This window comes from Struthio camelus, chromosome 4 (assembly GCF_040807025.1).
Source record: "Struthio camelus isolate bStrCam1 chromosome 4, bStrCam1.hap1, whole genome shotgun sequence".
Classification (NCBI taxonomy): domain Eukaryota; kingdom Metazoa; phylum Chordata; class Aves; order Struthioniformes; family Struthionidae; genus Struthio; species Struthio camelus.
Window position 1 is genome coordinate 16,694,095 of NC_090945.1, and position 16,194 is coordinate 16,710,288.

General features: G+C 40.2%; 1 protein-coding gene across 16 annotated transcripts in view; it reads left to right on the forward strand.

The window, feature by feature from the left end:
* The window catches only part of RAP1GDS1 (Rap1 GTPase-GDP dissociation stimulator 1), a 105,584-nt gene that overhangs the window by 54,798 nt on the left and 34,592 nt on the right, over positions 1–16,194 (forward strand). For 8 of the 16 annotated variants that reach the window (XM_068941589.1, XM_068941591.1, XM_068941597.1 and 5 more), the window contains 2 exons: positions 2,521–2,643; positions 7,986–8,111. In XM_068941589.1, coding sequence (XP_068797690.1) covers positions 2,521–2,643; positions 7,986–8,111 — 249 coding nt within the window. Of the gene's footprint in view, positions 1–2,520; positions 2,705–7,967; positions 8,112–16,194 lie in introns of all 16 variants that reach the window. The other 8 variants (XM_068941595.1, XM_068941594.1, XM_068941603.1 and 5 more) reach the window with 4 other exon arrangements.

A 16,194-nucleotide genomic window follows, 5' to 3' on the forward strand; every position in this document is an offset into this window, starting at 1 on the left:
GCCATTAGCAATTTTATAATTCTCAACAAACCCCGAACTGTTGCTGCTAGGCCGAGGGCAGGCTGTGGGCATCAGCCCTCAGGCAACAGGGGCACGTGATTTCTTAGTCTTGGGCTTTGCAGGAGAAAAACCAAATAATGGCTTTCACAGTCGTACTGGAAACATTGCTATATAAACATGACCTTCCATCTTCCTTTCCAAAAGGATAACCTCCACTACCCCTTTTTTCCTTCCTTTCTGTCACTCACAGATGTCCATGTCCCTTTGCCTTTTATGCAGGACTCCATTACAGGAAGCTGAGCAAAAAGGGACAGGGGCACGTCGGCCTTAGGGGATGGGCAGTCTGTCTAAGTCCATGCTTCTTCCTAAAGCCCCTGCCCTCACAGTGCCACAGTGCTCTCTTGCAACAGAGTTGTAAGTGGAATAATCAAAGGAGAAGAAAAGCTTGGCTTGACTTGGTTCCGTCAATTACTTTACAACTCTGTCTTCAACTGCCAACCTTTACTACCACCATTATGCCTTCAGTGCATCCTGCAGAATAGGGTCTTGAACTGCACATAGACTTGTGCACAGTCACAGACACATAAACCGCCCGGAAAAATTTAACATCGCATGCTCATATCTCTATTTCGACACCGGGGTGCTCTGCAGGTGAAGTGCAGGGCTTAAGTAGACTTGCACTGAACAAGTTGAAATGCCCTGTGGTGTTTTTAACACCCAGGGCAATTACTTGGCAAAACACCTGCACGCACACTGTGGGCTGCGTAGCTAGTGGCCATCTTCCTGCCTGATGCCAGAGTGACCTGCAGTTCCCCACAAGCAATTATGCCTGGGCAGTCGCTTGGAGAGGGTGGCACAGAGGTAGGGCGTCCCTGCCCTGTGATGCAAGGAGGATGCTATCAGACAAGTTAATCAGTCTTCCCTCCTTTGTGACTAGCAAAAGCTTCACGTTGGTACTTTGTGTAACAGAAGTCAGTGGGACGTTGGTTTTTTCAAGGGGAGAGTATATGCAGTTGTGGCTCTTGTAATGCTTAAAAATAAGAGAAAGGTCAACGTTATTTCTGTTTTCATCTTTGTGGTACCAGCTAGCTGGTATCCCGATTTCCAACGAGTCTATTAAGCGCTGTATTTTTATGGGTACTCACTTGCTTATCTTAAGAAAATAAATTAGAGCATATCTGCTACACACAACTGGCCTGAAGAAGCATTTAATTTTATTTTCCCCACTTCTTGCAGGATATATTTTGTTCTATTTTTGTAATTTATGCATTGCACAATGAGTCCCTCAAACTACAGACCATAAAAATAAGACTGGATATTGTATCTCTCAGCAGTTTGGCAGGAGAAAATACATTAATGTCTCCTGCCTACTAATTCTGATAAACATTATGCAGGTTAGCAGATACCTACATTTTCAGTTTTGAATTCTGTATTTTAGGTTTTTCGCTTAGGAGGAAGGAGGAATCTCTTCTTTAATAGTTACATAAGATATGTCTGGACCAGTCTTTAGTCTTGATAGGATTTTCTCTGGATTCAAACTTTTCTTTCATCCATGTATATCCATAGGAGAACATATTTACAAAGTATAGGCTATACAGCAGAACATCTAAAAGCTTCCAAGTCAGTCATAACTCATTCACGTTGTATTTACAGAGAGGGCTTCTAAGAGCATGGAAAAAGATGCAGTTAACTAGATTGCAAACAGATTAATAACAATTAGCACTTACATATATGTTGAAACTCCGTAATAGACTTCAGTTAATCAATTTTCATTTTGTACCTAGCCTGGTTGTAATCAGGTGTCACCACTACTATGGGTGAGTAGTCCTACCAGAAGACCAGCATCCCAAGATAATACAGGAAGTAAAGAAATACAGAGGCACAAGTGCAATCCAGACTGCACAGTTCCTTCTGTGCTACAGGAAGAAAGAGGAAAAGATTCATCCTAAAATCCTTGATGACTATTATAAGGATCTCAATGATACTTTTTCCTTTCCCTGTGACTGGAACTATAGCAGGACTACTGTAGCAAAGCAAAGCAGCTGAGAAGGGTTTAGACCAGGATCTGCTTAGCTCTCCATCTTCTACAGTTTCAGACTCCTGTGCTGCAATTAGCTGTCTGTGCCCTCAGCTCTAACGAGTTCCCCCATCATTCCTTGTGTGTTTCCCATAGTTAGTCACTTCAGAGTACTGTTGCTTGATTTTTACACAATGCGTTAGGCTGCTGCATATCGCTTCACAACCGTGATTCTTTCTACCAGTGTCTGCAGTAGTTTCCCTATATATGCATGGGTATGTGTGCGCATTTAGTGACATGAGAGTCCCTTATGAACTGACTTAACTGATTATAAAAGACAAAGTGTCAAATAAGCATGACCATTGAAATGTCAATCTCTGCTTCTTACATAGAAAATAGTTGCTTTGAGAATTACCTTCAAGAGCATTTTACTTTCCCTTGTTTTTCTTTTTTTCTGAAGGCAGGTTAATACACAAGTCTTTTTTGTGAAATGTGTTTTTCAGATATGGAGACAAGTGAAAAAATCCAGAAAAGTGGAGTTCTTCAGGTGTTTGCGAGTCTGTTGACGCCACAATCTTCCTGCACTGCAAAAGTAGCTAACATCATAGCAGAAGTAGCCAGAAATGGTGAGGTTTTCTACAAGAACTTTTCTGCTGGAACATCTTCAGTTTTTCACCTCACTTGTCAGTATGTTTTACTTCATTTATGTTTTCGTTTTGTAGATTAGACTTCTTTCATATCCTCCTTTTCACTCCTTTTGTTTTTGTCTTGTCAAATTTTGTTTCTCCACTTCTTAATACAATCAAAGCAGCATTTAGCTGCTGGAAATTTTTTAGGCTTTACTTTTATGCTATTTAGTTTGTAAATAATCTGTAATATACTATATTAGACAAAAATAGCAAGTCATAATAAGCTTTATGAAATATATGTATAAAAAATGATGTTCATCATTTGTGCATACAGTTACACATAGTGCGTATAGTTACAACTATAGTATATATAAATGTGGTTCAGGACAGCAGATTGTTTCTCTGGGCTGAGATTTGTGAGTACATTACCACCATTATGAGGCCTCTAATACCGTACTAAGAACACTTACTCCTAGCTCCTAGTTAAGAGCATTATTTTTTTTAGAGAAACAGCCCAAGATCCCGAATGAGGATCATGGGTCCACTTTGGTATGTATTATATGTGTGTGTGTGTGTGTGTGTGTGTATATATATGTATATATTTATATAAAACATAGAAGATGAACTACTTAAAAATATTTTGTCTTTATAAAGAATTATCTTATAGCTCACCCAATACCTTCCATGCCTTCTGAACTCAAGAAAGAAATGGCCTCCTGGCTGCAGGCCAGGGCTAGTGGCAGTCCCTGCAAGGAGGTATAGGGCAGGTTCGTAACTGGCTTTCCTCACTTCTTGACTTGCTGCATTCCCAGCCAAAGAGACTATCTCAGAGCCCATCTGAGAGGCACAGATTGCAGTTTGCAGCTTCCTTCCCAAAAGGTCACACAGAGAAGAGATGGATGTTCCTTACCTGCTGCCCACAGGGAGGCCTTGCAGCTGTATCTGTCTCTGTAGCCTCTCATGCTGATGCCTCTTTCTAGAAAGGGCTACATTATTGTATTTCCACATCTCCTTTACACCTTTTCTTTGGAATCGCAATATTGCAGCTTCATACTGATAAGCCCTTTGGTGACCTCCCACCTGCAGTGTAGCTTGTGGTCAAGGATTTCTACAGTAGCACGGTGTCCTTCAGGTGCCTTTTGAAGGCATTAGGAACGAGGGACAAGCACCTCACACAGACCTCAGGAAACTCCAGCTTAGAAAAGGTGTGTTTAGGTTTCAGGTGTGGAGTCAGTTCAGTTTAGAGAGCCAGTTCCAGGATGAAGGTTTAAGCATTCAATCTTAAGTTGAACTGCAGTATTCAGGATTCCTTTCATGTCTATATAATCTAATACATGTAATTTAAATTTAATACATGTAATTTAATTTACCAATGCTATATTCAATTAATGCCAGGGTGTGAATTATGTCATTAGTTTTCTATGGAATATATAATCATAAATGTTCAACTCTTTTTCCTGTCAATGTATAATTTCATTTAGGAAAAAAAATTCTACCCTATAAAACCAGTTTTCTTCATTTATTTAACGTATTATTAAAGTCTAATTTAAAATTCCAAGAATACTGATGTTATCCGAGTCTCTGATAGATTATGGGTAATCTTATAGCCCATTGATAATTTTTTCCATAATTCTTTTAATTCTCTGATTTTGAGACAATGTTATATGTGGACATTCAGAGACAACATTAACAAGAAGAGAAGAGATATTCCCACTTTGTTGTAGTTTATGATTCAAAGTTATTTAACGTGTAAATAATTTAAACTTAAAAATTTTTCAGAACTACAGAGATTCATGCAACCCTATCACGTGCTTTTTCTGTACTGAATATATTTTTAGTATATGTATTTAGATTATTGTAATCAACTATCAAGTCCTGTTAGCTCCTACCTCAAGAGTGAGGTTAAGAATAAAAACAACATTCACGATAGCTTAATTGACTATGCATGGTTTCCTGCAAAATTCTCTCACAGAGCATTTTAGCCAGTACCTTTCAATCGGAATTAATAAATGAAACCTCTAAATAGTTTCTAATTTGTCCTCTTCCCTGCCAGGTTTCTAAATTGCTGTTATAAGTACATTCTTCAGAAGAGCTGGCATTTTACCTGGCTCAGCATACAGAATAGCTTCTGTCTTTTTCTTAGAATTCTTGCCAGGCGTAACTGGGATCGCTGGCCGCTAAGGTTAAAGTGAGGACATTCAGAAATGCTTACAGCGCCCCGTGCTTTCGAGAGTGAGATGAGCTGGGTATTTCTCTTTGGACTCTACCTCTATTAAAGTAGTTGCTTAAGCAGGATAGCAGGGAACGCCACATTTGAATTCCGTCTTCTTTGTCCTCCTCTTACATAAGAATAAAAATGCTCCATGCTTATATAGCACCTTTTCTTAGGAAGTTTCAGGGCACTGAGAAATTTGTGTTATCAACATCCTACAGATAGTAGGCATTAAACCTAGGAAATTGAAATGATTTCCCTATGGTCATGCCATGTAGCACTGGCAGGGCTGGGAGTAGTGCCTCTGAGTCCTAATCTGCACTTTACTGATAAAATAAAACAGCATCTCTTTCTTTCCCACTTCCTATATTCTTTCCCATTCCCTTCATCCTGTTCTCTCCCCCGCTTGACACTTCTGGTCACATGAAATCCTTCTACCTGCCTCAGTGATTCTGTCATATTTCATCTTCTTTTCACCTCTTTGTGTCCTTGCTCTTCTCTTTCACCTCTCCAGCCTGCATGACTCTTTCTCCTCCCAACGTAGGCATGTGTCAGTCTCTCCCATCTTAAAAACAGAAACACACACACAAAAAAAACCCCTTTAGTCACTCTGGTTTCTCCAACTACTGCCATTTCCATTTCAACTCTGACCATACTGAGTGCTCAGATGCCCTTGCTAACTGGAGTTGCTCTCCCCCACTGCAGATCTTTTAAACCTTCCTCTTTGGTCTTTAGATTCCTCCTCTTTGCCAGGAATGGGAGTGAGAACACCAACTTCATGATCAGTCATGTTCTAACACAATTTAAGTTCTCTTTTGTAATCCTGTTCTCCTTCGGTTTACACATTACTTTGTCCTCCTGTGGTTCTCCTCCTGCCTTTTTAAGTAATTCTTCACTGTGTCCTTCAGCTTCATGTCCCTTCCAGGTTAAACGACCTTTTGATTACCTTCTCTTTCCTCTGTTACTTCTATATAGTGTCACCTGCACATGTAATTGCAGTTAGCAACTGTTGTTGCTGTCTCAACAGATCTGTTTTGCTGTGTATAGCACCATTCCTTTTACTTCTTGCCCTCACACATGGCCTTGATAATTACAAGTTTGCTCAGCATTTTGCCTAATTTTTTGTGGTTAAATGGGAGGCTGAAAGCTTCTGCTCACTCCAAATGGAGGGAGGCTGGAGAGGGGATTTCTTTCCCCTTCTTACCACGTGGGAAGACCCCCCAAACATACAGTAGAACAGACTGAGAAAGGAGCTCTCTATATCCTTTAGAGGAGAGCAAGTTACCGTTTCCTCTCACGGACAAGAAGGAAAAGAAAATAAAATCTGACTTTAATGATGCAGAGACAACAGTAAAGGAGTGGGAGTTAAACAAAGGGATGTAGGGAGGAGCTGAAGAATGGAGAAAAATAGGCAATTAAAAAAGGAAAAAAGGCTGAGAGGACAGAGAAGACTGACAGAGGAAAAAGTAATACATTAAGTAACTAAATAGTGGGATGAAGAAAGTGGATGATAAGAAAGAGGCAGATAAAAATAAGGACATAGCCAAACTCATTTTATAGAAGAGATGCATCTGATATTTGATCCTGTTCATGACCAAACTGATACCATTACCTAGGCCATCATATTTGCCTTAACATGGCATCTATCTACAGCTTTAAAATTTTGCCGTATTTTAGGAAAGTGGGTCTATTGTGCTGACCATTGGACCTGCACCAATGTATAACATTGTTGATTCTACTTCATCTGCTTGTTAATATATCACAGTTTATCAGCATGCAAGGACCAGTTTTCTCTACGAAAATATGATTTTTATAGCTGAAACAACATTGCAAGGTTAGTTGCCACAGATACGACCTTTTGTAGGTGCAGAAACTTCAGACAGTATTTTAATAGATGCAACAGAGAGAGCATTAAGAAGCTCTTGCATTTATACTTCAAGCATTGTATGAAATGTCTGAGTTCTTGGCGTGAGGGATTCTACTGATCCAGTAGATATACCAGAAAGCTCTCTCTTCTCTTTTTATGGGAACTGTACATCCTGGCTCACCCGGGCTCATAAATGACTAAATAATGACAAGGTAAACTGTTTTTGAAAGACCCATGATAGCCTAGAATCAGGAAGAGACATAACTGGCAATCCAGAACAAATCAAAAACCTGTTGACCTTGCGCCTGCACCTACTACAACGCTGCATCTCTGAAGGGTGCTGCCTAATAAGCTGTTAAGTAACACTGTTAGTGTATCAGGTGCTTGCCTCTGCAAAGCTTCCCTTCTAAGATGAACAGCAGTGTGCCTGGAGGGTGCATTCCTAGTGCAAGAGCCCGGCCTAAGCTATAGCTCCTTCGAGGACCAGTTTGTAACTCTCTGACAGCAGGATAATTCTATATCTGTGACTTGCACTAGTGCGAATAACACGTTGGTTCCTCGTCACTGGGGGAAATGGCAGAAGGAAGGATAGGAAGCCAGAGACCTTCCCAGTGGATGGGTCTTCTAGCTTTTCTCCCGTGGTGGGGCTCTATTACACTGCAGAGAAAGGTACTGGTCTTTGGGCTCACATAGCATCTCCTGCATTTCTCATTCCTTCTCTTCATTTTCCTTTCCTTATTCTCCAAATAAAGTGCCTGTTACTCAGCTTTAATTCTTTTTATTTAATTCTTTTTTAAAGCAAAAGCTTTTCAAGAGTTCTGAACGTTGGCTTACATTTCTATTTAGTTAGGTGAATAAATGCAAAAAAATGCTGCTCGTTTTGGCATATGAGTACTAGTTTTAAATCAGCTCTTGTGTAGTTCAGTAGTTGATGTTTAATTTGTAGGGGTGGAGAAGAGTATACTGTTCTTTTCAACATTTCTTTATGATTCTCAAAACTTGTTTAATGTGAGCTGTATTAAATTAGTTTCCATGTAAGTCAATTAAATACTCGTAATTCCTTCTAAATTAATGAATAATGGGAAGAACGTAAGTCACAATCCTGAATTTAGGCATCTTTACTAGGAACTTGCATGAGAATTTACATTGTCTGTGCCTACGTTTGTTTCCACAAAAAGCTCAGTTGCAATGCCAGCTTAACTAAAATGGATGAAATTGAAAATGGCAGACTTATTTAAATAGGTTTTCCATTAATTGCAGAATTTATGCGGAACCCGTGTGTGGATGCCGGGTTGATCCCTCCTTTGGTGCAGCTCCTAAACTGCAAAGACCAAGAAGTATTGCTTCAGACAGGACGTGCCCTGGGCAATATATGCTATGATAGCCGTAAGTGTTTAAATATACCATATTTTGTCGATGGTCTTATAGGAGGGAGGGGAATATTTCAGTGGTCTGTATGTTGTATACTGAGTGTCATTTTCCTCTTTTCTTGGTTTTTATTTACCATACCTGACTGTTCCAATTTTATGGGACAATTTTATGTCACGCTTGTATTACGCTTTGTGACAGAAAGATTTAGAAAACTATTTCAGTTCAGGATGCAACTGAACATACAAATACAAGAGATTTATAGTTTTAGTTTGTTGAATTTTTAAATGTAATAAGCTGGATTTTCAAAGAGCAGGTGCCACATACACAATTAAAGACTTGAACGGCCAATTATTCTCAAATGATAATAGCATGGAAGGAGTCAGAAGGGAATATTTGCATCTGATCAGTCTCAAAGCTGTGCAAAGCTCCATATGCAGCTGGAAGGGATGCCTCAGCTATGTAGCTGATTTTTCGCATTCTTAAAGGGCTGATCAGTTGCACTAAGATTATGTATGTGTGTGTTTCGTGGTCAGGGGTTTTTCTGGGAGGGTTGGTGAGGTTTTTTACTTTTTTGTGGGCACAATAAATTTTGTATTGCCAAGCATTAGTGAACTGAATTGTGACTTCATGTGCACATTACATGCACAGTACTTGCAAAAATCAGACCAGTGGCTGCAGTGTTTTGAAAATGCAGCCTCATTATTCCTTATTTTAAATGTTTTGATAAAAGTTGGCGCATGATAAATACATACAGAAACAGAGGCACCAGGAAGGTCTTTATATTCCCATGAAGTAATTGGAAGGTCAAGGATGTCTGCTGATGGGAAGTGAGATGAAATTGTAAAAGCATTTTATTATCTTGAGATCTTGTGCCTTATTTCACATGGCAAGAATTTTTCTTTGTGGTATGTGTCGTATTTACTACGAGTTCTGCTGTTCTGAATACCGTCTGTTCAAGAGACAGAATTATTAGTAGCCTTCTTCCTTACTATTTTTTTTCATGCTAGTTTTGAAATTTACATTTTATGTTGTTTTCAATGACCTTGTCTTTGACCTCAGGGAAGTTAAGCAGATTTTCCATGCTGGTATTTGCATTTACAGACATCTACTGCTTGAGGATGATAATATTTAATTCTTTTGTTTAGGATTTTCTTTAAGGTGACCGATCAACTGAACACCTACTTACCCACGGAAACTTCAGGAAGAAGCTGCTGAGCTTTCAGTAACATGATCTATTCACTAAGTTTTATTTCAGGGTCATATGTGATATAAAGCTCACTTCCAGGTGCCACTGGTTGATTGATGAGTAAAACATACATAATTATTCATGTCATTCCTGTTCAACTCACATTTCTGCATGAAACATAATTAGGACATACAAAAATGGTTCTGTAGTATCAGTTATAGTGAACTGCTGCTAGCTTTTACATTGCAGGATTTATATAGTACAGAGGAGCTTATGTTATCTGCTTTGTGTTGCCCTTTTGTGGAACAAAACTGGCACTGGTAAGATCTACAGTAGACAGTGATGTGTTCTGTACACCAAATGTTGCTGCAGTGCTATAGGAGGACAGTCACTACCTTCCCTGTATATTTGAGAAAGATGGATGAATAAAGTGTTATAAAATGTCACATAAATCAAGATTAGCATCTTAAATTTAAGTGGAACAGGCTACTTACAGTCCTTATTTACCATATCCACCCTATCGTTACTTATTTTGTATGTTATCTTAGCATGTAATGATTCTGTAGTTATGTATCCTATCCTAGGATAGGATATAAGCACAAATACTTTTAATGTTATGGTAATAAGCATTAAATGTATTTTCATTTATGACTATTATTTACTTTTAAAGAAATTATTTTTCCCTAACAGAGGATGTTGAAGTGTACCAAAGACAGGATGTGGAGGCCAATATTTTTATCATCACAGATGCTGTTATGTAAAGATAGGCTTTTTCATTTCAATTGAGATAAAGGCAGCTGTTACCTTTTTGATAACTGGGAATCATATAGAAATCTGAAATATCTTAGTAAGTATTTTACCATATACAGGAGTGGTTTTTCACTTCTGCTGTCCATACAATTATACCATACAGTTACGAGGAAGGTCTGTAAGATATCCTAAATCAGTGTTAGGCTAACGATATGAAATCAAGCCCACACTGAACAGCTCATAGCAGCACTTCTATTTATTGAAAGCCCTAATCATTGTGTATTTCATCCCTCTAAAATAGAGGGAAGTCTGCATGGCACAGGACGCTAATGAAATTTTCATCACTTAAACACAAAGCTTCATTTAGCACAGTTTATGAAAGCTGTGGGCCAAATGGCTCTTCCTACAGGGAAAGCCCCCAGAAAAATAGCCTTGCAGAGGAGAATGATTCACCCAAATCTTTCCGTGTTGTTTAAAAGAAAATGGCACTGATTTTTCAGAGTTCACAGATGCCAGAGTTGCTGCATGAAGGCAAGGCCGTTTCCACGTAAGTTCAGGAGGGACAACCCCTGGAACATTGCTCTGGAAAAGGTAATTAATTGCCAAGCCCCAGTGCTGGAAGAGTTTTAGTACCCTTCAACAAGGAAAAAGAGAAATTGCACACTTGCTGGCCAGGGACCTTATTAACATTAAACCGAAAATATTAAACAGAAACCTCTTAACTTACTGACACATTTTCTTCTCCATGAAGTTTGAGGTACACATGCACAGTGTTACTGTCTCGGTGCTCCTCAGTGCTAGGCCCCTAAAAAGTGGTTAATCACCTGTTTGATCAGAGAAGAAAATACACAAGACGAAACATATTTTTTAGAAAGATGAAGAGAAAAAATGCATCAGGTTTATCCCCAGTAGCTTTGAGAGCATCCTTTTTAAAGTATTCTTTTTATGTTGTGAAGAGAGCTGCTTTGTGTGACCCTTTGAACATCAAGAATACAGGCAAATATAATTGCAAAGCAGAGCAGAAGGAAGCTTCCTAAGTACTGAGGAGGTTTCTAGAGTCCCAGCCTCCCTCATATATGCAGAAATGAAAGAACAATTGAGGCAGCCAAAAAGATTTTAAGTCTAGTTAATTAGTTAGCTAATCACAATATGCAAATTATTCAGTGCTGTCCTACAATTTAAGAACAGTGCATTACTGTGTGTTTCCGTACAGCCTGTAAGTGTTCCTCATGCTTTACCTAGTAATACAACATATAACTCGTCCCCCAGATTGTAGTCTGAGCAGAAAGTGCGAAGCAAAGAAATGAAGAGCGATATGATGTCTCGCTTTCTCCCTCCTGCTTTCTCCCCCGCTATGTCTGTGTACTGTACACAGTGCAGCCTGTACAGAGCACACTCGCTCGTACTTTTATATCCCCAGACAATAGATTCCACTGATAGCCTCACTCAGGGATATACTTTTGTCTGATCTATATTACTAGATGCACAGATCCCAGTCTACTCATTCCTTTCAACTGCCAGTTACTTCTTGGCTTCTCGTCAAAGCTAAATTCCTACAGGTTGTCCAGTCAGAGCATGGGACCTATCTTTATAGCTTGTCCAGTCTTTGCCAGTCTTTCTCCATGAATCAAATCATGGCTACCTTTCTACTGCCCTTCTTCCCCAAACCTCAAATCATTCTGCCCAGTGCTGCTTCTTAGTAAGTTTGTTTATTCATGGCTGGTGTCCAGTTACAGATGTATAGGGCGTTCCTCCACATTTTTTCTAATTTACCCTAAATCTTGGTTCCAAATGCAGCATTTAGATCTCATCTCCATTGGTCAGGAAAGGTTTTTGCTTAACACAACATAGTTCTTGCTACAAAAAGCAATGCCTTAAGTGAGAGCAGAATGGCTAAATCAACTGTAGCTAAAGCTTAAAATTGACTTGCCACCATCAGCTCTGGCAGCTAGGGTATGAAGTTAAAGAACAGGGAGTATCCAAATTGCAGCTAAAGATCACTTCACAAAAAGCCTGATGGCTCTGCTGACTTCTTTCCCAGCAGATCTCTGGTGACTGGAGTGGGGTCACAGACGGAGTGCTTGGGGACAGAGAGGCTGAGCCCAGTTCTCGCGTTGGGCCCACCTCCTAGCAAGACTCGTGCAAGAGAAACACAAAACCTGGCCATAGCCAGCTCTCTGTCCTGCTCTAAGACCCCCCACAGCAATGAAGTTTGTGTAGATGAAAGATCAGCCAATCAGACAAATGTTAGTCAAGAGTTTTCCTGGAAGATGATGCTGTATTAGTAGCGTTTCCTTAGCAGGTAATGCCCTCATAATATTTTTATCACTAAAGTAGTGATGCACACACTATTTCAAGCTCGGTGATGTTTTTACCTTTAGTTTGATGCACGTCTTCAATTTTGAGCTGCTTGCGTGATAAACTTGTATTTTTGTGTGTTGTTAAGACAACACTGAGCACGTTGTAGAAGCTACTATAGAAGGTGAAAGGCTAGACTATTCAGAGCCTGATTCAGTAGCCATCCAGACCAGAGGGAGTCTTTCCGATTGACTTCAGCTGAGATCAGATTAGACTCTTAGGCATCACAAAATAATTCCTTCTAGCTGTTTAGAACATTCACATATTCTGAAAGCTATCAAAATGAAGTAACATCTCATATATATCTTGTATGGGGAATGAAAAATTTCCCATTCTGCCCTTCTGTATTAGTCATATTGATGGTTATGCTTAGCGACCTCACCAGGGAATCTCAGAGAAATTGCTGTTTATGGCCATCCAGTCCTTTGTTTCTTCAGCCGCCAACATGGGTGCATGTTCACACCAACCATTCTTCATGATATAAACACCTGTAGAATAGAAAAGAAACTAAAACCACCAACTCATTCTGTAAAGGCTCAAATCTGAAAGCTGCTTATCTGTGTTTTTCCAGAGGAAGCTTACAGGATCCTTCTCCCATTTCCCAAGCGGTATGTTTCTTTTTTATCTACCCAGTCTTACGGCACTGATGGCAAGATTCTCATTGAATTATAGATACGTGACATTCGCGTAGATCGAGACCTCTGTTGAACCCATCCTTAACACCAGACCATGAACATTATACCAATTCTTGTTGAAAAGACCTTACACATGCTACAAATTCTGTATGCTCAGCTGCCGGTCCTATAAGGATGTACATATAGCTCTCTTGCAAGAGAAAGGCTAAGTACAAAATTAAGAAATTACTCACATCTACAGTTATGTACATCTCCTCCCTCTCAGGAGCTGAGATTAATTTCAGGATCTAAAGCAGAGAAACAGACTCTTAAGAATTAAGCATACTAGAAACAGAAATCAATTTCAGTTTCCTTCAGAAAAATGGCAGAACCTTTCTCAGTGCCATATGGAAAACCAGCAGAATCCCAAGAACATGACTGGTGTTGATAATGGCAGACTGCTGGCTAATCGTTTTTATGAAGGTCACCCTGATTCATGCAGCTCAGCAGCATCTTATGGTAATCTTTTGCTTTTCACTGTACCAGATCCTACCAAATGCAAATACCACCTACTAAGCTGTTTCCCAAGCAATATCATGAAATTGATGAAAGAGGTTTTAACTCATTACTTGAAAACTGATTACTTGGAAGAGCTTAGAGAGAATTAACATTTTAGTTTATATGGTACAGTAATTTTGCGTTACGTTTGGATCTGTCCTCTCTAAGGTGTGTCTGCATCATAGAAGATAAGAGCATTTCTGAGTTAGGAGTCCTTGATAATGCAGGGCTTTTTCCAAACATCCGCAGCGCAAGTATTGCCTCAGCTAGAAACTGAGCATACCATACGCATTCGTATCTAAGTAATACTATGCAACTCTTGGAAAAAGAAATCGGACTTCAGTGGCTAAGACCTGTATTAGTGAGATCTACCCCATAATGCACTGAAGCTCCTTAATGTCCCAGCACAGGATCAGGACTCTGTTCAGTTGGAGGGTTTTTACACTAATACAATGAAGAGACAGTGCCCACCAGAGGAAATTCCAGCCTAAGTATTTGAGAAAAGACAGTGACTGGATGCAGCAAAGAGCTAGGTAAAGCTACAGGTAATAGCACGATCGTTAGAATCAGCAATAACAAAGTTGTATTCCTGTCACATGAGGTGTCAGTGTGTACGGACAAAGTTGGTCCTTTAATTCTGAGACCACACTGTGCCTGGCCGTTTGTCCAGCCGGCAGAAAGGCCTGAGGGGTCAGGGTAGACACCCTAGATACCTCATCTACTGCCACATAAGTGGCTGAAGAATGGTCACTTACCTGAGACAGCGTCCAGTTAGTTAATTGACCACGTCTCGGCACCCTGTCTCTTGATAGCGGGCTGTTCTGAGGTCATAGCGCATTACAGGTTGTCCTTCAATCAAAACAGTGTGTTGCCTTCTGCTAAGGAAGTAGAAGATTTCTTAAAACAAACATTCTGTTGGTCTTTCTCAGGCTGCACCCTGCAGCCCTTCAGATGCAGGAACCTGACACTAGTCAGTTCCTCTGTGCAGGCACGTCGGAGTTGCTTTAGAAGACCAGGTCGCTACCCAAGCGGTCATGCTTTGGGGCAAGCATAGTGCTGGCCCCCAACCTAAAACTCCCTCCAGCCTCCTCTTTCCCAGGGCTGGTTGTTACTTTCTCACTTACCTAAATAATCTTTCTTCCCAAAGCCTAAAACAGTTTTCTCTGAAAATGCATTTTTTGGGGTGAGGTGGGGTTTTGGGGGAGGGGTGGTTGGAGAGGTTGCCGTGAGTTTCTCCCAGCCTAGTCACAACCCCTGTGGATCATACGCTATCCGAGGCTGCTTTGGTGGAGAGCCTTATCCAGGACACAGTTTGCTCATTCGCCTTCTCCTCAGGGCTTCAGCTATTGGGCTAAGCCTCTTGCCGAGCTGCTTTCGCCAGTGCCCTGCAGTGCACCAGCCTGTGACCAGGCCATGCTCTGTTCACACCCTCCTCCTTTGACAGGTTGAAGCTGAGAGACAACATTGCGCTCAAGGCCTGGGAGTAAAAATTCTAAGTTAATTGATGTGCGCAGGTTTATTCTGGTGATAGTATGGCATGCTATAAAAGCATATCTGACAGTGTAGAAAAGTGGCCTGATGTTTTATTGTACAATTGGTTTCCATGATTTATTTCATACTATATGAAGTAAGAAGATTGGGCTGGCTTCAGTTCTGACTTACGCTCCCATAAACCTAAATTTGTTTGACTGCAACAGAATTACTCTGGAGTTGCATGGAGTCATAAAATCAACTGAAAAAATCTACTGTAATCATGTTACACTTGGTAAAGGAAGGCAGAGGCAAGTGCTACTACATTCAACTTCAAGGACCTTTGCTTGACTTTTGAGCACCTAATATAACTCTTTCATATTGCACAGTTCCTTTGCTTTTAAATAGAATTCAGTAGTAGGAATGAGGAATAAAGAATGACTACACTTTAAAACTGTAGTCTCCTCGGAATTCAGAGCAAGTCACCTGCCACCTGCCACCACCTCTTATTAGCAGTAATTTATATTTTATTGCTGGAAAAAAGGTGAAAATTTGTGCCCATTAGCGCAATTTGACTGAAAGTGCAGTACTGAAGAGTTCTTGGACAGTAAACTCACCCGTCCTTTTGTTTGAGATCAGAAACATGATTTTGTATCTATCTGACAGAAAAGGAATATGACAGAAATTAGCAAGTTTTATTGGAATTAAACTGTGGGTTTGAATCTGGCTTGGTCTCAACAGCTACCTAAGCATAACACTAAGAACAGAGTAGCATTGGCACATTTGCCTGTCCCCTCAGGCTACCTCCTGACTCTGTGGGCAAAAGAAGTTCTCTCAATACTCCTAAAAGGTTTGGTTTTGTTAGCGCTGATATCCGATGTTCCACACGTTGAACATAGTATAAGGCATCTACCAAAATTACGCCTAGGTTTCCATTTGGATACAAAATTTTAAAATGTTATTATAATAAAGCTGTTGTCTAAGAGGTATGGAACCTCTGCAAAGAGGTGTCGTTAGTAGATTTTTCCATCTACCACCTGCCAGTGCAGAGCCCAAACTGCCACGGGTTTTTCAACGTGCCTTGAGCGCCTGCTAGCAGAGCCCAGGCCGGCGCCCTGCTGCCTCTGTCGTCAATAGCCAGCAAACATGCTGGCAACAGTTT